Source organism: Chiloscyllium punctatum, chromosome 3 (genome assembly GCF_047496795.1).
Source record: "Chiloscyllium punctatum isolate Juve2018m chromosome 3, sChiPun1.3, whole genome shotgun sequence".
NCBI classification, from domain to species: domain Eukaryota; kingdom Metazoa; phylum Chordata; class Chondrichthyes; order Orectolobiformes; family Hemiscylliidae; genus Chiloscyllium; species Chiloscyllium punctatum.
The window spans coordinates 61,317,701-61,340,349 of record NC_092741.1 but is presented as its reverse complement, the minus strand read 5'-3'; the positions used below and the strand labels follow the sequence as shown (position 1 = coordinate 61,340,349).

Sequence of the window (22,649 nt, the reverse complement as noted above, 5' to 3'; positions counted from 1 at the left end):
CAAAGAAATGGTTTCCAAACACATTTAATCTGGACCAAAAAAACCCTAAAAGTCAGATACAGATGAAAATCTAAAACGTAACTAGAAAACTTTGGTAAGACTCAGGTAGCATCTGATGAACAAATTGGAGTCAGTTGATTTTTCAATTATAAAGGCTTCCAAACATATAATTAAATGAAGGTCTGTTAAATTTAAAATGAGCTTCAATCAAGTGTAGACTTGAACAAAACCCAGTTTTGTGTTTGAATCGAATGACATTGCCCTTCCTTGACCAGTAAGTTGAGAAAACTTAATTCAGCAGTTACGTATTAAAATAAATTAGGGCATGTTGAGTTCTGAGTTGTCACCTTTTGATCTTGAGCAATGATAGACAAAATCACAGTACTACGCAAACTTATGTTCTGAGGGGAGATTGCCATTTTGTAAATAGTGTAACTTTTCTTTATTCCTTCATAGTTTTGGGAAGTGCTGGATAGCTTGACAGTGATTTGCCTATCCCTAATTGCCCTTGAGGAGGCACCTACTTGGTGACTTGAACAAATAATGCAACCATGAAACACATCACACATCTGCACTTATGTTTCACTTACACCTATACCTTGAAATAATGCCGAACGCACAAAGCCAAATACAGCTGTGATGTTTGGTAACACTGGATGTGCTTTGCCTGTACATGAAGCTGGCTTTGGTTTGTTTACAACATTAGTGTAATATTTTCCCAACTTCCCAACTTCTTCTTTTGGAATAGTGGGTCTCTCCCTGGAAATTACTGGCTGGGTGTCGCATACTTGTGAGGCATGTTCTCTTCTTCAGTGACTTTCTCCAGCACTGCGTAAACTATCAGAGGACCTACACAATGAATAAAGCTGAAATCTGCAAAGTTAAAAGGAAGGTTTAGATTGGATGTCAGTGGAAACCTTATTTTCTGAAGGAGTAATAGAATTGCCCAGAGTTCAGTGTCGACAGGAAAGTGTACATTTTTAAATCAAAAGATCAACTTTCAGTAATGGACTGATAGTCTGGTTTCAGAAATAAAATCAATATTAAATTAGCAGGTGATGTGAAAATGGTATTAATAATGTAAAATGTATATCGATCTACACATGGATGAAGACTTTTGGAATCAGCAAATGTTCAGTTCAAGAATTGAATGCCAAACACAGCAGAGAGCCTGACTTTAAACACCCTTCAGCTCTGGAAGGTGAACTCTTCAGTCATTCAAACTCTCCTAGCTTTCATTTAGAGTGGTGCTGGAAATGCATAGCAGGTCAGGCAGCATCCGAGGAGCAAGAAAATCTATGTTTCGGGCAAAAGCCCTGATGAAGAGCTTTTGCCCGAAATGTCGATTTTCCTGCTCCTCGGATGCTGCCTGACCTGCTGTGCTTCTCCAGCACCACTCTAATCTCGTCTGGTTTCCAGCATCTGCAGTCCTCACTTTTGCCTCTCCTGTCTTCCACTCTATTTCTTTTTTTCCTGGTCCCACTTACCCCTTGCACAAACCCCATTACTGTATATTTCTAACTTTTGCCAGTTGTGATGAAAGATCTTTGACCTGAATACTGAACTCTGTTTCTCCAGCCTATAGATGCTGCCTGACCTGCTGTGTATTTCCTGCATTTTCTGTATTTCTTTTAGATTTCCAGCACGTGTCATGTTTAAACTGGGTTTGCCTGTTTCATAAGTAAATGTTGTGCAACTCAGGTACTGCCATGTCTCAGTGAAATAGGCACACTCTGAGTTTCCAAAGTATCAAAACAGTGTATTTTTCATTAACTGATTGATTATGCACCAAACATTGTTCAGAAAAACAGGATTGTATTGATCCAGGTGCAGTCAAGCAGAATAAAGCCATGGACTAATTGAAGATTGTGAAAATAACTTCAGAAAAAGCCTGTGGAAGAAATGGAAAGCATTTGAAATATTGTGACCTGATTGTTGTTTTAAACTTTCTTTGTCTGTAGGTGGATGCTGCTGTCAAAGCTGCCAAAGATGCCTTCCCTGCATGGTCAGCGAAGAGTCCTTTGCAACGATCCCAGGTGCTACATAAACTGGCAGACCTGATAGAGGCCCATCTGGAGGAATTTGCTCAAGCAGAATCGAAAGACCAAGGTAATGATGGTTTCTGTGAGTGTGTTGTAAGTGTTGGAGATGTGGCTGGGACCTATCCCATTGCATCTATACAATCACGGTTGAGCTGGTGGGTTACTGTGCTCAGAAGATCATTTGTTGGCACCATGTGCTTGCCTCTGAAAATGGAAAGTTCTTACAAAAACACTGCTGCTTGCCTTGCACCCTTCAACGTAAATGCAACCTGAGCATTGTTTGATTGCTTGAATCCTGATACTATTCAAGCCAAGAATATAAAAAAAAAATGAACGAGAGCACAGTGATTCCATCATTGGCCACCCTTGGTTTCGTAGCATTCAATAACTATAGCTGTGCCTCACCAAATTGCCAGCAACCTGAATTTCAAAATGTTCAACTGACTTTGGCTCCTATTCCTTTTTAGAAGAGAGAGTTGCAGATTTCTGGAACCCTTCTGTGTGAAGAAGTAACTGCTGTCATTGTTGCTGAATGCCCTAGCTCTGTTTATAAATATCGTACCCTTGTCCAGGAATCTCCAATGTGAGGAAATAGTTTCTCTTGATTTACCCTATCAACTCCTTTCATCATCTTAAACATCGCAATTGAATGACACTGTAACATTATAAAGTCAAGGGAGTGCAGCACGAATGTATTCATCCCGACAGGGTAAAAACCGAGAGGTTGTCTGACACTGTTGAGGAATCTAGAACATGAAGGGTACACAATCTCAGAATCATGGATCATTCGTTTAGGAGTGAGTTGAGAGATTTCTTCACTCAGAATGTTGTGAATCAGACACACTTTCCGTACCCTGTTATTCATGGAGATCAAAAATCTTTCTATCACAAATATATTCAACACTGGAGAATTCACAATCTTGGAGGGTGGAGCATTCTAAGGATTCACAACCACCTAACTAATCTCATCCCATTTTTCAACACCTGGCTCATAGCCTTGTATGCTTTGGCATTGCAAGTGCACATCTAAGTAATTCTTAAATATTATGAGGGTTTCTGCCACTACCACCCCTACAGACAGTGAATTCCTCTGACAGGTACAATACAGATACTTGCCACTGCTCCTGGGTGTGCTGACGGCAAGAGGAGCTGCTAGTTTTTGATTGGTCAGCTGCTCTAAGCACATATGACAACTGTTGCTGGGATCCTGAAGACCTAATGGTGGCCACTTAAGTGCCTGAAAGCCCCCACCAGTTCTCTGGCTGGTGTACAACATCCCCATTGAGCTGATTAAATCCTGCCCTCGGATCAGGGAGTCTGGATCATGGGTTGAATTAAGGACCTCTAGTTGGGGAAAGGGAGTGACATGGGTCAGTTGGAAAATAGGGACAGGGTAGAGTAGGAGACTTGGAGGAGTGGTTGGGAGATCACAACTGAGAAACTGAGAATCAAGAAATCCAGTTGGGGAGAACATCAGATTTGTGGCACTGGGCCTAAAGGGCAGAGTTTGGGACTAGGGGCCACAGTGATTATGGTAAATATTTACGTCTTTGACTTACACAATGGTTAGAGTTGGCAGATGTAGGGTAGAGGCATGAACAGGCTGTAGGTACATTTTTTGCAGATGCCAGTAGCCCAGGACCTTTTTCTACTGAAGGATGTTTTCCAGTTTCAAATGGGCTTCAGGAGCATGGGCTTATTTGCATTCCGAAGCCTAAAACCAGCTAAATGTCTAAAAACCAAATGTCAATGAGCCCAATTTGATGGCTAGGGTGTTTTAAGTGATTTACTTTTGGCTTTGGGAAAGTTTTGGAAAACATTTCCTGAGATGATGAGGTGGATTGAGAGGGATCTGTGATAATAGTTCTCCCTGTATTCCATGAAATCTAACCTTGCTAATCAGTGTCCCATGGGGAATCTTGTTGAAAGCCTTACTGAAGTCCATATAGATCACATCTACTACTCTGCCCTCATCAATCCTCTTTGTTACTTCTTCAAAAAACTCAATCAATGTAAATAGTATTGTAACTGTATTTCAAGACAGATGCCTCAACAAGAACCCAGTCGTTGTGGTATATTTTAGAAATGTCTGAGGATTGTACTCTTCCCAATCTCTCATTTCCCAATCAGTAAGGAGCTAGCTGCCTGTCTCTCTTTGACAGATGCTTGTTGATTTAAAAAGTAAACATTTGATTTTTTTTCTTTAAATAACCAGTGTTCTGACAGACTGTCAATGGAGTCCCCAACATGCTCACATTCCATTAATGGAACAAATTGTGTATGAGTAGAGTAGTCAAGTTTTGGACATTTTCAGTGTGTCATGTTAACCAATATAGGGACAGATTTGGACAGATTTCCTCACTGTGAATATGGTTTCATAAACAGACCCAATTAAATAATTTCACAAGTACTCTTTTTTTATCTTTTCAAATTTTAGGAAAAACAATAACTGCAGCCCGAAGCATGGAAATACCTCGAGCAGTTTATAATTTCCGTTTCTTTGCCTCAATTATCCTGCACTATACAACCGAATGTGCAGAGATGGACCATATGGGATGCACAAACTTCACCACACGGACTCCGGTGGGAGTAGGTGAGGCAACAGTTGTCAAGGTTTATAATAGGGTTGTCAAACCTTTCAAATTGAGGGGGCTACACTTCAAAAGGTCAACTTTGGCACAATAATATGATTCCAGTAAAAAGAGCCACAAATAAATTGCTGATTTAAATAAATGTATAACCAATAAACAAAGCCATTAATAGTGCCAAGCAGTGAGCTAAACAATAAAATCTTGAATTGTATTTTAGCTAAGAAGCAGAGCTCGTGAAGGACAGACTAGGCCACAGGTCCTGGTCACCAGGGAAGTGAGGGGGACTGGGGCTGATCTAAGAAGTTGGATCTAACTAACATTGACCTTAATTCATCTCTGGTAATGTACACTCTGGGCTGGCCTAAGTTGAATTCACATGAAAGGGTGAGTTAGAACTGGGTTACCTTTCAATCTTGGTTTTCCTCCTCTTCCAGCCTGCTTTGTGGTTACATTTCTGTGGATGGTGAAGAGGTGGATATCTGACGAGCTCACACTCAGTCTCAGGATTCATTGACTGTCTCCCTTTCCCACTTGCAGGTACATGCTAACATACTCTCCACTCTCCCTCCCTACTAATGTGCCCACACACTCCCAAAATTGTCTAAACCTTCCCACACACACATACATGTTGCATATCCCTTCTTCCTGTCCTATGTTCCCACACTTCTCTCTGTCCCTCCCACATACATGTGCAGTTCGCCCCTTCATCCCACCCACCCATTTTCTCTGTCTCTAATCCTCTCATTCAAATATACACACACACAGACACACACACACACACACACACACACACACACAGGCTCGGGCATTCTGCAGCACCATCTTGACCACCTCCGCCAGGATGCTAACCCCTGTGCAGGAAAGTGTGTTATGTTCCCTGCCTGTCTTGATCCTCAACTCAGAGCTTGTTACTCTGCACCCCCTAGCTGCCATCTCATTCTTTCCAGGTTGTCCTTTCCCTACCTGCCCAACCTGGTCACTGTCACCATTCCTGGTGTACAGGCCTCAGGCAGTGAAGCTCCTCATATTTCCACAGCTCACTACCCTTCTAATCAGCATCTGTTTCTCCCTCACTTTTGCGGCTAGAGGTTTACTGTGAACCTATCATCAGCACATGCAGGAGAGTAAGGGTGTTGAATTGGAGCCGATCTCCTTGCAGAATCTCCCAGTTATCCTTCCTGTGTTCTGAATATCAAGGCGAGTAGATCGGACCTTCTGGTAGCCACAGGATTGTCCACAAGCTTCCTGTTGAACAATCCTGATTTATCATCTTCTTTCCTACTATTATAAACAATTAAAAGTGTATTTTTGTGGAAATATATTCAACATACAACATTCAATTGTACAACGATGTGATGAAGAAAAACGAACTTTACAAGATATACTGTTATTTACAAGAGCATTTTAATATAACCTTCAAGACTTTGTAAAGCGAGAGTCATAACAGAGCCTGGTTAATAATCTTCATCCCAACACAAAGATTAATGAAAGTATTATAAGGGAATCTAATGTGTAAGTGCAGCGAGAAGAATGACATACTGTCTTGAGCATGGTTTTGTATTTGAGAAAGACAGGAACTAGCCCTTCTCCTATGATAACAGAATTATAGAATCATACAGTATAGAACAGGCCGTTTTACCCATCAGATCTATTTCATTTCATCTCATGCTTTCTTGTTACTTTTATGGGAATTTGTCAATTTAACTGAACTGATCACAAACTGAAAGATGGCACAATGGCCAACCAGAAGGTTACACCAGAAGGCAGTGGGTGGGTGACACTGATGCCCTTGTTAGGCCCTAGTGGTGGGAACATGTAACTGTGGGTCTCTGCTGCTCCCATTTTGACAGGCCCTTTGACAAACGAGATTCTTATCCCAAGCGGGTACTGACTAAAGACAAAGCCAAGTGGTAATTTGTAGGTGTTTATGAAACAATTGCTGCTTTCTGAAATAACTCCACAGAGGCTGGTATCCGATGACCAAGTCACTCTTTATTTAAATGTGGCGAGTCCTTGACACTGATCCAGCTCCCTCCTGAAGAAGCGCTTATGCCCGAAACGTCGATTCTCCTGCTCCTTGGATGTTACCTGACCTGCTGCAATTTTCCAGCAACACATTTTCAGCTCTGATCTCCAGCATCTGCAGTCCTCACTTTCTCCCAGCTCCCTCAGAGCCAGCTCTCAGAGTGAGCAGAATATCTGACATTACTGTCCTTTTTTTTGACACTCCCTTTTTTCTTTATTTTATTACCCCCCACACTACCGCCTAACTGTAATAGTGCTTTTTTTTCCGCCAACACCCATGGTGTGTGTGTGCAGGTGTGAGACACAGTGAAAAGACACAAAGTGTACGAATCTTTATTCAATTTCCACCACCAGGAAGATAGGAAAACACCCAAGTGGCCAGTGACAAGCACTGCCCTTCACATCAGAAGGCAATGCTATGTGATCAAAACAGTGAAGGGGAGGGTAGAGACTAAATCAAAATAGAGTTGGACGGGGGAAATAATACACTCTACTCCCTGCGGCGCCCACCTCTCCCTGAACGACTCCAGGGTGTTGGTGGACACCGCGTGCTCCTTCTCCAAGGACACCCGGGCCCTAATGTAACCCCGGAAGAGGGGCAGGCAGTCGGCCCTAACGACCCCCTCCACGGCCCACTGCCTGGACCTGTTGATGGCCAGTTTGGCCGACATTCCTGTTCTTATCTGCCAGCCAGGGCTCCCTGACTGGGCCAGATTAACAGCCCAGTCAGGTAGCTCACATCCTATGAGGCTCGTCTGGCTGACCTTGCTACAATCCCTACACTTTGGATCATGCAGAACTGAGAGTAACCCATTCCTCACTACTGCATACACATGCTCATCAGTGATTGTAATGCAATGGCTATTCTCACTAAAACAGCTCCACCTCTGCTTTTGTACTCCAGCCAGGAGCTAAATAAGAATGGAGTTTAATTTTCTGGAGTACATGGGCTTAAAGGGAATCATTTTATTGAAACTCTGCAACCGAAGGCAATCAGAGCTGTTATGAACAGGCTGCCAGCATTCACTGTGCAGGGTCGGTCATGAAGAATGGGATGTTGGTGAGGTGTTAGGGGATGGTTTCTTCATGCAGCACAGAACAAGCACAATTTCAGAGGAGAAATATAATTCTAGCTGTGAAAACAAAGATCAAAAATCGCATGTAGGCACAGAGAATGAAGTACTATTTAATGGCAATTAATATGTATGTAGCCATTATCCTCACTGTGCTATCCAGTGCAGTGCGTAGTATTAGATAGTGATTCAGAGAGATTTGGAATTATGGTACTTGCCTACCTTCTTCCTTAGACAAGAATGACATATAGTTAAAAAAAAGCCAAATAAACTTTTTGAACATCATCATGAGACACAACTGCTTCACGTAGCTTTACAAAATTCCATCAATTGTTATTTTACTTCCAGAATTGAGTATTAAATGCTGAGACCTCATATCAAGATATTTGGGGTAGAAGATGTCAACCCAATCACATAGCCTTTCCTACAACCCATCACACAGCCTTCCATATAATTCAACACACAGCCTTTTACACATCCCAGTTATGCAATCCATCACATAGCTCTGCACACAGTTCAAAACACAGCCTATTACACATCCCAATTATACAACCCATAACATAGTCTATTACACAATCCATGACACAGCTCATCACACAGCCTATTGCACAATCTAATGGACGGATAATTACACAGAAGCCATTACATATCCTATTGCACTGTTCATTACACAACCCACCACATAGCTTTTCATGCATAGTAGTTAAACAGTCCGTCACATCATCCATTATGCAGCATGTTGCACAACCTTCATGCAACCCATTACCCAGCCCATCACACAAACGCACACCTGTTTTCCTGTTCATGTGTATTTGAGTGAGGCTTTTTGTTTGTTCATACACTGGATCTGAGTATTACTGGGCAGGTCCACTCTTACTGGCTATTGTTAATTGCTGAAGAAAGTGTTGGTGAGCTGCCTTCTTGAACCATGACAGTCATGTATTGTAGATACACCCACACTGCCATGAGGGAGGGAGTTCCAGGATTTTGACCCAGTTGATAGGCAGTATTTCCAGGTCAAAGATGGTAAGTGGTTTGGAGGAGACCTTGCAGATGTTCCCATGTATCTGCCACCCATATCCTTTTCGATAATAATGGTTGTGGATTTGAAGGGTGCTGTGTAAGGATCTTTGATGTGGAGTTGCAGTGCATTTTGTAGACGGTCAACACTACTGGCCCTGTAGCTTCAGGAGCAGTGAATATTGATAGTGTTGATGGGGTGCCTATCAAGTAGGCTGCTTTGCCTTGATGGTGTTAAGCTTCTTGACTGTCATTGGATCTGCAATCAACAAGTCAAATGGGGAGTATTCCATCACACTCCTGACTTTTGCCTCGATCCTTGTTTGTTGTTTTAACAGAGTTATTTCCAGATGAGCTTTAGAATCACAGTCTGTTACACAATCCATCACAAAACCAATGACAGAACTCTTTACACAGCTCATTACATGATCTATTAATACACAGCTCATCACATAGCCCATTACTCAATCCATCATACAAACCATCACACATTCCATTATTTATTCATTACACAACTCAAAAACAATCTATTGAACAGTCCTGTCATATAGAGTCAGAGAAGCGTACAGCATGGAAACAGGCCCTTCGACCTAACTTGTCCATGCCAACCAGGCTTCCTAAACTGAACTAGTCCCATTAAACTGGTTTTGGCCCATATCCCTCTAAACCTTTCCTATCCATGTACCTGTCCAACTGTCTCTTAAATTTTGTAATTGTATCACTTCATCTGACTGTTCATTCCACATACTCACCACCCTCTCTGTGAAAAGTTGTCACTCGGTCCCCTTTTAAATCTTTATCCTTGCACTTTAAACCTATGCCCTCTAGTTTTGGACTCCCCTACTCTTGAGAAAAGACCTTGGCAATTCACCTTATCTATATCCCTCGTGGTTTTATAAACCACTATAAGGTTACCCCTCAACTTCCTGTGCTCCAGGGAGAAAAGGCTCCAACCTATTCTGCCTCTCCTTATAACTCAAACTTTCCAGTCTCGATAACATCCTTGTAAATCTTTTGATTTGATTTGATTTGATTTATTATCATGATAAAGTAAAAGATGTTGTCTTACATGCTTTAAGGCAAGTGCATCAGGGTAACAGAACAGAGTAGAGTGGTGCTGGAAAAACACAGCAGTTCAGGCAGCATCCGAGGAGCAGGAAAATCGACGTTTCGGGCAAAAGTCCTTCATCAGGAATAAAGGCAGAGTGCCTGAAGGGTGGAGAGATAAATGAGAGGAGGCCCCTCTCATTTATCTCTCCACCCTTCAGGCAATCTACCTGTATTCCTGATGAGTGGCTTTTGCCCGAAACGTCGATTTTCCTGCTTCTTGGATGCTGCCTGAACTGCTGTGTTTTTCCAGCACCACTCTACTCCAGAATCTAGTTTCCAGCACCTGCAGTCATTGTTTTCCCTAACAGAACAGAGTGTAGGATATAATATTACAGCTGCCAAGAAGGTGCAGAGATAGACTTTAAAGAGGCCCAGTCAGAAGTCTGATAACAGCAGAGAAGAAGCTGTTCTTGAATCTGTTCGTATGTGTATACAAACTTTTATATCTTTTGCCTGATGAAAGAGAGTGGAAGAGAGTATAACTGAAGTGGGAGGGGTCTTTGATTATATTGTTGCTTTCCCAATGCAGCAGAAAGTATAGATGAAGTCAATGGATGCACTCTTTCCAGTTTAATAATATCCCTCCTGTAGTGAGGTGATTAGATTTGTACACAGTTCTCCAAAAGTGGCCTTACCAGTGTCTTGTACAGCTATGACATGATGTTCCAACTCCTATACTCAATGCTCTGAATGATGAAGGGAAGAGTGCCAAACCCTCTGCTTCACTACTCTGTCTAGTTGTGAAACCACTTTCAAGGACCTATGTACCTGCACCCTTTAGCCTCGCCCCTAGATCCCATCGCACAGCCATGACACCATCCATGGCTCAGCCATCACATGGCTCATTACACAGTTCATTGTACAACCTACCACACCGCCCATTAGGTGGTACACCCAGGTTTTATCCCTATTACCAATATTGTGGACGAATCTTCAAATATGTTCTGAAATTCCATAAAATTTAGATATATTACATGTATTCATCTGTAAAGTTAGTGATTTATTCGAAACATTTAGCTAAATTAGTCAAGCATGAAGTTCCTTCTGAACATTTATTTTCATTAGTGGCTTGTCCACATCCTTTGCAAGTCCTCCTGCTGTCTCACTTTATCTTCCTCTGTTTAATATTGACAAATGATGGAGAAAAAATCTGATGCAAAGGATTAAGAGTCCAGAAAGAAAAACTGTCTTCATTTCTCATCACTGATAACTAAAACAGCATAGAGAAGCAGTCTCCAGATTTTTAGAAGGGTATGGTTTAACAGGAATATGTCAACTGTTGATTTTTTCCTTTTCACACAGTCTTTCCCAGGTTAATTTACAAATCACATGTCTGTCCGAGGCTCCAATTAAATATCTTATTTGACGCAAAGGGTATGCTTAACCTGGATCCAAGTGAAAATGTGATATTGATGTATATTGATATTGTTCCTTGGCATTTTTGTTTTCAGGTAAAAGGCTAGGGAGGTATAGGACAAGAGCTGTTGGAATTGAATCTATTTGGACAATAACTTCAGCTTTCTGGAGATAATAGCAAAGTCATTTACTTCATGTAGGGGTCTGTGGGAGATGGCATATCATCACTGAAACTGAATTACGGAATTGTTTCAGGCAACTCATTAACATTGATGCAGAATAGTGATTGAGCAGATGTAGATCCTTCAGGCAATCCAGCAAAAAAGAGTTAGGTGACAATTTTCACATGGTGTCCATATTTACACATTACTGATTAATACAAGGGATTTGTTCTAAGACCTACTGCACATGTTGTTGAACACTTGATATGATTAACAACATCAACATAATCTAAGATTTAAGGCTAGACTGTTCACAAATGGCAGTAGGTGCTGGTTCAGTTGTTAGTTTTAAATCTGAGAAAAATAATATTTTGTGAAGTAAAGCTATTAATGATATGGATCAAAGGCAGGTATGTGGAGTTCGGCCACAGATCCCACCTTGATCTCACTGAATGGTGAAAAAGGCTTGATGGGCTGAATGGCCTACTCCTGTTCTCCTAGGTCCTGTCAATAGCACAATTCTGGGAATCATGAACTTGTAAGGATGTGGTATGGAAGGTCCAGAAACGAGCAGATTGGTTTTGAAGACTGTTGTATGAAGTTGTACACAGCAGCTTTTCCCTTCCCAGTCTCCAGAAAGCCATTGTAGAAAGTATAGAATGAAAATAATTCTGCTAAAAAGGAACAAACATCACAATGGAAGTTATTCTAAGGTGCCTCTGTAGCTCCCTTAGTAACTATATAGAAAGCAGAAGAAAGCAGAGAGTGAGACTGAGTTTACTAAATAATGAGTCATGGGTAATTTCGGAAAGGAGGAAAAGGATTGTATATAACCAATTGTGCATGTGTTTAATATCTGTGCTGTAGCTTTGGCAGGGACATATTTTCTTTCTTGTTGCCAGCCGTAGTTCCACATAATGTGGAGTAACTAATGCAAATTCCTTACTTTGTCTTTTAGCTGGCCTTATCAGTCCTTGGAATTTACCACTGTATCTCTTGACCTGGAAGATAGCTCCAGCCATTGCCACAGGCAACACTGTGGTTGCCAAACCCAGTGAAATGACATCAGTCACTGCTTGGATGATGTGCAAGCTCTTGGATGAAGCAGGTATAATGATGTCAACTGACAGATGCAGTACCTATGGAGGGAGAAACAGAATTAATGTTTCGAGACCACAATATGATTTCTTCAATGTGATAGCTACGAAATGTATTTTTTTAGAATTTTCTTTCAGCACTTTTTTTATGAAGAACAATTTACTCCATGCTAATATTCAAGTGTTTGCTCATTCCTTGTACAGGTTACATTTTGCACCTGCTGTCGTCAGAATTGCTGACTTTCAGTCTTTTGTGTTTGTCAGAAGCTCATAGACTTTTGCTGAACATGATGATTTTGGGAATTGTTCCTGCTTTTGTAAAGTTTATCTTGATATTGCTTTCATGAAAGTGCTGGTCATCATCATTTGGATATAATTTCCCACATTCAAATATCAGGCATCTTTATCTTTGCAATGTTTCAAACTAAATCATTCTATAATTTATTGCAATTTAGAAATGACTTCTTACTTATTTCCTAGGTGTTCCACCCGGAGTTGTGAACATAGTGTTTGGGACTGGCCCACAGGCTGGGGAGGCAATTGTCTCTCACCCTGACGTGCCACTAATATCCTTCACTGGGAGCACAGTCACTGCTCAGCACATCCAAGAGAAGAGTGCTCCATTCTGTAAGAAGCTCTCTCTGGAGCTCGGAGGGAAAAACCCAGCCATCATCTTTGATGATGCAAACCTTGATGAGTGCATTCCAACCACCGTGCGATCCAGCTTTACTAACCAGGTAGGAAATTTGTTGGAATTCAGGTACTAATTTGTCCCCTATGCAATGGTTTAAGGTTAAACATTTGTGAAAGCTCTTGTTCTGAATGAGTTCAGACCATCCCAAGATTTTCCTCTACTCAGGGAAGTTTAACTCTGCTTTTCATTTGTCATAGGGCTGTAGAGTTATACAGCACAGAAACTTCCAATTCATCCATGCCGACTAGATATCCTAAATTAATCTACTTCCATTTGCCAGCATTCGGCCCATATCCCTCTAAACCCTTCCTTTTCATGTACTCATCCAGATTCCTTTTAAATGTTGTAATTGTACCAGCCTCCACCACTTCCTCTGGCAGCTCATTCCATACACGCACCACTCTCTGCATGAAAAAGTTGTCCCTTTGGTCCCTTTTAAATCTTTCTCCTTCCACCTTAAACCTATGCCCTCTAGTTCTGGACTACCCCCAACCTGGGGAAAAGACCTTGTCTATTTACCCTATCCATGCCTCTCATGAGTTTATAAATCTCTATTTTTGATTGAATTTGTTCTGAGGATATGAGCCACACTAGATTTATTGCATACCCACTCCTTTCGAGTTACACTGATTACAGAATGGTCTATTCAGCTAATTCAGTGAGCATTAAACGATAAACTATGGATTGAAATCTCTTTTAGGTCAGGTCATTTAAAAGTGAGAGGTGTTGTTTGCCTCAAGGACATTCATTAAACAATTAATGGTAATTTTCTTGGGGGTAATGCATAAATGGCCATATGTAAAACAATCGCTTTAATAAGTTACCACAGTGGAAACTGAATTGACAACTTTGCATTGCTAGTTCAGTACCATTACCACTGGCCTATCCTATCCAACATGTATAATACAAAAAGGAAAAACAGTCTGGGAGAATGACGCTCAAAGCTGTTCACTGTACAATAATGGAAAAGGGAAGTAAACATCAGACATATGGACAGATGTGGTTTTGTTCCTTCTGGAACCTATAGTTATAGAAGACAGTGCACTATCTGCATCAAGGTCAAGAAAGGCAGTAAGACTTTGACAAGGCTTTGAGAGTTTGACAACAGAAAAGAGTTTGACAACATTTTCGGAGATTCATATGAACCCATCACATTCCGACAAACTACTGTTATAAAGAGATAAGAGCCAGGAACTTTGCAAGAGTACTTGCTACCTGCACCAGGAAGATTAAAAAAACACATAACTCAGTCTTTTACTCACAGGGATACAAATATCAGATATGTTTTTGCTTAAGTGAAGATATGAACATACAAATGACCAAAAGTCCAAATGTATAATTTAACAGCAAGAGAGTAGGCCACCCATTCTCTCAAGCTAGCTCTGCCATTCAATATGATCATGGCTGACGTGATTACTCCATATTCCTGCCAACAATCAAAAACCTTTCACCTCTTTGCTTATTAAGAATTTATCCATTTCTGTCTTAAAAAGATTCAAATTCTCTGCATCCACCTTTTGAGGAAGAGAGTTCCAAAGACGCTCAGTCTTTTGTGAGGAACTGTTTCTCTTTATCTCTGCTTTAACTGGGAACTCCTCATTTTAAACTGTGACTTTTAAGTCTTGATTCTTGCACAAGTGGAAACATCCTTTCCATATCCGCCCTTTTAAGACTCTTCAGGATCTTGCTTGTTTTAAGACAGTTGCCAATACTAGCGATGGACACCTGCTTCTTTCCCTCAAACTGAACGTAAAATTCAGTCATATTAAGATCACTGTTTCTTCGGAGTGCCTTCACTATGAGGTAATTTATTCATCCTGCCTCATTGCATAATCCTAGTTTTAGTATATCCAGCTCTCTGCTTGGCTTTAGAATCTGCTGTTCACAGAAACTATCCTGAAAAACTTTCTGTGAACTTTTCATCTAGCTACCTTTTCCCATCTGACCTTTCCGGTCCGTATGTAGAATAAATTCCTTTAAGATTATTGCTGTATCTTTCTGACAAGCTCCCACTGTTTCTTCCTATCTACTCCATCCTACCATGTGGTGACTGTCAAAAATAAACATCAAGGTTTACATAGACTGATCACGGAGAACAACAAAAATCTCAACAAAGATTGTCTTTAGTCAGCACTGAGTATCATTTAAAATAATGTTTGTGTTTTTAAAAGATATTCAGGAATCCTTGTTCACTTCTAGATCTACTCCTGCTGATTTTCTTTAAGATATGTAGAGGTTTGCTTGACTTTTTGAAAGTGAATGGCTTTTTGAAGAGATGGCTGCACTCTTTCGATAGAGCGACTCACACTGACAGGGCTGGCTGAACCACAAACTTCTGGAGGACTCATTTTACCTTTTCATGAAATTGTAAAAAGGGTGCTAGCAGCTCAACCACCCATGAAGCACCTCTTCCTCCTTCTCAACATATGATTATGGTAGAATGTGAGCTCCTCTAATAGTTGGGTAGGAAATTGTATTATGCAGTGTTCTATTAAAGAAAAACAAAAATTTCTTCGCCACCTCATAAACAGCAGTGAAGATTCGTGGGGGTCTGCCATCATTCTGTATCATTCATTGGTTGGCTTGGAGGTGGAAGTCAGCTCCACTCAACATCCAGGTGCCAGACACATATGTACAGTACTGAAAATGTGTTGCTAGAAAAGCGCAGCAGGTCAGGCAGCATCCAAGGAACAGGAGAATCGACGTTTCGGGAATCAGCCCTTCTTCAGGAATGAGGAAAGTGTGTCCAGCAGGCTAAGATAAAAGGTAGGGAGGAGGGACTTGGGGGAGGGGCGTTGGGAATGCGATAGGTGGAGGGAGGTGAAGGTGAGGGTAATAGGCCAGAGTGGGGTGGGGGCGGACATATGTACAGTCGGCTCACAAGAGCAAAGCCAATAATGACTGCTGGCTTCATCCAATTCTCCAGTGTGAGTCACTGCCTTTAGAAGAGCAGGGGAGAAAATTAAGGGGACGATTTAAGAGGAAATGAAGGGCAACAGCAATTATTATAAACAATCTGCCAGGAGGCCAGAATGAGTTGCCTTGGAGGGTTCTAAAGCTGAAGTGGCTGCAGAGAGAAGGTGGTGAGGACATGGAGGGGTTTGAACACAGGATCATTTTGAACACAAGGATGGAGAAAGGAACTCAGGGCATGTATTTTACAGAATGGACATCTTCGAAAGAAAGTACGTTGCTACTGTTTTTTAAGTTTTTCGAAAAACATATTGGTGCTGCATTTGACTTAAAATAGACTCTTAAAATAGTTAAATGCTCTGCTTTTTTTTTGCCTGTCAGTTTTGTTGAATGATTTGGAGGGATTTTCACCAGGTGAACCAGCAAGATCTTTTGCTGTATATTACCAAACTCACCTCATTAGCTCGCTACCCAGCCCTACAGTACCTTCTTACCTGATTCTGTCCATAAGACCATGAGATAAAGGAGCAGAATGAGGCCATTCAGCCCATCGAGTCTGCTTGACCATTCAATCATGACTGATATGTTTCTCCAATCCATACTCCTGCCTTCTCTCCATAATCCTTGATCCTCTTCTAATCAAAAGCCTATCTATCTCTGCCTTAAATACACTTAATGACTAGGTCTCCACAGCCTTCTGAGTCAATGAGCTCCATAGATTAACCACCCTCTGACTGAAATTCATCATCGCAGTTGTAAAGGGTCATCCCTTCACCATGAAGCTGTGCCTTTGGATCCTAGTCTCTCCTACTGGAATCATTTTCTCCATGTCCACTCTATCCAGGTCTCTCAGTATTCTGAAAGTTTCAATGAAATCTCCCCTCACTCTTCAAAACTCTACTGAGTACAGACCCAGAGTCCTCAACACTCCTCATATGACAGCACCTTCATTCCCAGGATGATTATAGTAAATCTCTTCTGGACAGCCTCTAATGCCAGCATTAGTCATGGGACCCAAAACTACTTACAATATTCCAAATGCTGTCTGACTAGACCCTTATATAGCCTCAGCAGTACATCCCTGCTCTTGTGTTCTAGCCCTCCTCAAATGAATACTAACTTTGCATTTGCCTTCCTTGAGCCTGCATCTTAGCCTTAAGAGAATCTTGAACTAGGACTCCCAAATCCATTTGTGCTTCTGACTTCCGAAGCCTCTCCCCATTTAGAAAATAGTATATGTCTCTATTCTTCCCACCAAAGTGCGTAACCTCACTCTTTCCCACATAGTAATCCATCTGCCACTTCCTTTTCCTAACCTGCCTAAATCTCTGCTTCCTCATTACTACCTGGCCTTCCATGTTTCTTTGTGTCATCTGCAAACTTAGCAACAATGCTAATTTCCTTCATCCAGATTATTAATGTATAACACGAATAGTTGTGGTCCCAGCACTGACCCCTACAGAACTCCACTAGTCACTGGGTGTCTTCCTGAAAAAGACTCCTTTATCCTGACACTCTGCCTTCTACTAGTTAGCCAATCCTCTATCCTGACCTGCTGTGCTTTTCCAGCACCACTCTAATCCTCTATCCATGCCAATACCATGCCCCTACCAGTATGGGCTCTTATCTTCCTGTGCAGCACCATGTCAAAAGATTTCTGGAAGTTCATTGGCTCTCCTTTGACTAATTTGCTCATTACTTCCTCAAAGAATTCTAACAGATTTGTTAGGCATGCCTTTGCCTTGAGAAGACTTTGCTGATTAAGTCTTATTTTACCACGCTTTTCTAACTATTCTGTAATCTCAAACTTAATAATGAACTCTAAAATCCTAACCATGACCGAGGTCAGGATAACTGGTCTATAAGGTTAGGAAGATTCATATTAATAAGATAAGATGAACCAAGCAGTTAATAAGGTAATTAAAATGCAATAATCATTCTTAATAGGTAACTTGCCACTGCCTAGTGAGAATCTCAATGTATGAAACATTGTTAAAAGGTGCAGCGAGTTGATCGTGATGTTAAGATAGGACTTGGTGGACTTGTTGCAATATTCTGCCACATTTCTCTCCACGGTCCATGTCATTCAGCTCCCTGCACGATTCCACCAATATGCGTTAATTATTCATGTTACTTCTGTAGTATCGAAGTGAAAGAAAATAATGAAAATAACCTAAAAAGTCATATTTCCTCACTTTGGATGTCCAACCAGTTGTAACATTACTGAGCAGGAAATTTGCTTGGTTTATTCACTCCTGTCAGTAAAGATTCAGCAGGGTTCAGACATCTGCCCTCTCTTATAATTCTACAGTTACCCAGATCCTGGGTTATTTTGTGCACATAATAAACCCTCTAGATTCTAGGAACCATTACAGTATAGAAAGATGATTTTCAGCCCATCGTATCCATAATAGCCTTCCTGTGAGTTTCCATTATTAAAGAGCAAGCAGGCCCGGAACCACCACCGCTGTGGTGAAGAAATCAGGTTTTTACAGGGTTTTTTTGGAGCCCTGGAGATGATGGACTGGCTTCACTGAGAGAGTGAAATCTGCAGGACTGAAATATGAAGGCGACAACACATGAACCTTCCATGCCTGTGTAAGGAGTGCAGATACTACCTGAAGGACGGTTCCATGGTTTCTCTGAGCTTGTTGCCATCCTGCTAGCATTGGGAAATGGTGGGAAGTGGGGCAGACACCATGCTCAGGCCCAATAACCATCACATGTATTCACACACAGCAGGCAGGGACAACTTGTCACTAATAGTACCAGTGAGGGTGGATTATAAAGGCAAATATAAATTGGTGTATTCATTTTAAAAGGGAACACTGCTTTGCATCAGCTTATTGGACCAGCCATTTTGTTTCTGTTGTCAGGAGATTCCAAACTGGCTTCCGGTGTTCTGACCTCCAGGAAGGTCGATTCAGCTCCTCTCTCAATGCGATGCCACCAGAGAGTCACTGGAGATGAGCAAACCCAAATAAGATAGTCAAGACAAGTTTAAACTGGAGCCAGATGATTTATGATTGCATTTTCTCTGCACCTTTAGTTGTGGAGCTCTATGTACAATATAGTCCCCTGTGCATTTCCTCCGCCTTCAGATATTTAGATATTTAATTGGTCTTAATTATTCTAAATACCTACCATTGCCAATGTAAGCAATATAACTTAATGACTGATTATCTCTGATCATACTGTACCAGTCCACTGTGATTCTGTACCACCTCATGAAGTGTTTCTATAGTGACATGAATTAATTTGCACCTGACCTCCTCTCAAAATGATCATGATTAAAGCCAAGCTGTGCTTTATGCACATTTCAGCTAATTACGGTTAATCTGTTTCTCTCTTCTTTGCCTCCCTCGTTCTCTCCCTACAGTAGAGTGTAGCTGAATGATTATTTTCTCCTTTTTGACAGGGTGAAGTCTGCCTGTGTACAAGCAGAATTTTTGTACAAAAGAACATTTATGCTGAGTTTCTGGAGAAGTTTGTAGAGAGTGCCAGGAAATGGAAGGTTGGCATTCCGTCTGACCCAACTGCCAACATGGGTGCCCTCATTAGCAAAGAACATCTCGAAAAGGTTTGTAAACATTCTCGTATGCTGGGGTTTCCATGAAATAGAAGTTTACTTTCAAAAAAAAATTGAAGAATTTAGTTTCCTACTTTTGATCATCCCTTTGATGTTCAACAAAAGCACATTTAATGTGCTTTGGATTTAACCTGATTTTGTTTGTTAAAAACAAGTGCCTCCCGAATTTACTGGAGCCTTCCAGCCGACATCCTGTCCAGCTGTTGGAATGCAGCAGAATCCTTGGAAAGGTCCCTGACCTGGATCCTGCATTTCTTAGGTGTTTGCAGATTGTTTTTTTTTTCAGTCGAAGCATTCAAACAAGGTAATTGCATTGGGTGGATGAAGGCATTGTGCTTCCCAAACAAGAGCCAATCAGTTCAAAAGTCCAGGAATCAAGGGATTGTTCAGCTGGTTGGCAGGTTGCTAGGGGGACAGTTAGCTAGACAGCTCGAGGGTGGTTTGTTTCCTGTTAAAGTTGAGGTGGACTTGGGCCATACCTTGCTCTAAGTAAAATCACAGCATGAGCCATGTTTTGGCATCCCCTTCATAATCGAGAGAAGATGTAAAATGGAAGATGGTTAGCAGTAGAAGACAAACAGTAGGGATAATGTACTTGAACTGAGAGGAAGTATTTAATATTGTCCCTCAAAGACCAGTGCTTGGGGTTCACTAGGAGGCTTCTGGCTTAGTAGGTAGCATCCTGTCTCTGAGGCAGAAGCTCTGGCTTTAAGTTCAGCTTTACTCAAACCAGGCTCCATTATTGGTACTAAACTCATAACAAGTCTTTTCTTAAATGTCTCCACTCAGTTGAACCTGACACCACTGTAACCTTAACTCTAGCTCTGTCCTCCTCCCTCCCTCCACTCCACCTTTGGTGACAAAGCCTTCAGATATTTCCACCACATACACAGGACCTCTTTCCCTAAACTCTTCTGGTTTGTCATCTCTGTGTCCCTTCCGAAGCTTCCTGGAAATGTACTTCTTTGACCATGTCTTCAGTCTCTTCTACTAAAAATATAAATACGCAGCAAGTACTCTTGCTTTTGTGAAATACTGACAGAACATTTTACTGTGGTGAAGGCACAGTATGCTTGCAATTTAAACAGTAGGTTTCACAAGATGAATTGTATATCAACATTGAAATGAGTCCTTTCGACAATAATAATCAGTTGATTGTTTCTATGAACAGGTAAAGGGCTATGTCAATCTAGCCAAAAATGAAGGAGCTAAAATCCTCTGTGGTGAAGGAATTGATTCCCTGGACATTCCTAACAAAAACAAAACGGGCTATTTTTTATTGCCCACAGTAATCACAGACATAGAGGACAGTTCACGCTGTATGCAAGAGGAAATCTTTGGTCCAGTGACCTGTGTAGTTCCCTTTGAAACTGAGGAGGAGGTTGTTCGACGAGCAAATAATGTGAAGTATGGCTTGGCTTCTACCGTGTGGTCACGTGATGTGGGCCGGATACACCGGGTTGCCAAGAAGCTTCATACCGGAATGGTATGGACCAATTGCTGGCTTATTCGTGACCTGAATTTGCCATTTGGTGGCATGAAAGCTTCCGGAGTTGGCAGGGAAGGGGGTAAAGACTCATTTGAGTTTTTCACAGAGGTCAAAACTATTACAATAAAACACTGACTCTCCACACACAGTGAGTGACACATTAAAAAATAAAAACTATTGTTTTGTATGTCAAAAGATTGGAACGTGTTCTTTAAATTCTATCCATCAATTATAATTACATAGAACAATGTGCTATCCAATGTCTTTAATGATGGTAACATACCTCACCCCAGGCGATGGGCAGAGATATGCCACAGATTTGGTGTGTGGAGCACACAGATACGTTTAGTTATATCAAAATTACAAGAGGTGTAACCCTTCAAGAAAATAAGCTGACAACTACTTGCCCTCTGCGCCACCTGAAGGAGAGAGAAAGATAGACATAGGTCAGGAGTACAAATGCCTTGAGACAAAAGTTCCTTACTAGGAGTAATACTTTATCACAGTGATGTATCGTGATTGTTCAGGAACAAATAGAGCCTTCTCATCATGTTGTACTTGATCTGCAGTATTGTTCATATATTGTGACAGAAGCAAAGCCTTAAGAGTATATTAAATTGTTTATCTGCTGAACACATAAGTAAACTGAATACATAATTATAAAATGTAAGTTTGAAAACTGAAATAAATTATGAATTAAAGTCTTCTGGCTCTTTTTATTTGAAGGGCCAGTCAGTTATCTGAATACAGTGACATACTGGTTCAGCACTTCCTTCTTTGCTAATATGAAAGCTGACTTTATAAAATTTGTCACCTTGCTGGAAATGGAATCCTAAACGATGTTGTACGTAGCTTTGCTGTACGCCTTGCCTCCAGAAATTAATCTGTTCTGGCAGGGATGACACACCATTCATTTACATTAGTCATTGGCATCCATGAGCTGCACTGCAACGACTTACCAACATCCCTTTGACAACACCTTCCGAGCCCGTGACCTTTCCTACTTAAATGCCAAGCACAATGGATGCACCACCAACTGCAAGTTTCTTTCCAAATCACGTACCTTCCTGACAGAACCATATCACCGTTCCTTCACTGTCACTGGGTCAAAATCCTGAGACTCCCTCCCTAACAGCACTGTTAGTGAACTGCAGGATGCAGCACTTCAAGAAGACAGCTCAGCACCATTTTGTTGAGCAATGAATGTTCACCCAGTTAGTGATGCCGCTCGCTAGTAAACAAACAAAAGAAATGAGTTCCAAGAAAGAATCACATTGGTCTGGAGACTCTGCTCCTCACTCCACAGATGTTGCCAGATCCTGAGCTTCTCCAGCATTCTGATTTCCAGCATCCCCAGTTATTTATTTTAAAAATAAATTCTGTCTTGAAGTTGGCATTTCCTTCCACTGATGAAGGAGTGCCCCAACTAATGGCCAAGGATTAGAAAGTCTGAGTTTTCTGATTGGTGTTATTTAAATACAAGTGAACA

The 22,649-nt window shown here is 41.2% G+C and overlaps 1 protein-coding gene across 1 annotated transcript in view; it reads left to right on the top strand.

Annotated features, from left to right (window-relative positions):
• The window catches only part of aldh8a1 (aldehyde dehydrogenase 8 family, member A1), a 43,459-nt gene extending 21,598 nt beyond the window's left edge, over positions 1 to 21,861 (top strand). Inside the window, exons 2-7 of the mRNA XM_072553999.1 lie at positions 1,962 to 2,109; positions 4,480 to 4,635; positions 12,337 to 12,486; positions 12,956 to 13,212; positions 19,501 to 19,662; positions 20,843 to 21,861. Coding sequence (XP_072410100.1) covers positions 1,962 to 2,109; positions 4,480 to 4,635; positions 12,337 to 12,486; positions 12,956 to 13,212; positions 19,501 to 19,662; positions 20,843 to 21,295 — 1,326 coding nt within the window. The 3' untranslated portion in view covers positions 21,296 to 21,861. The remainder of the gene's footprint in view (positions 1 to 1,961; positions 2,110 to 4,479; positions 4,636 to 12,336; positions 12,487 to 12,955; positions 13,213 to 19,500; positions 19,663 to 20,842) is intronic.
• The last annotated feature ends 788 nt before the right edge of the window (positions 21,862 to 22,649 follow it).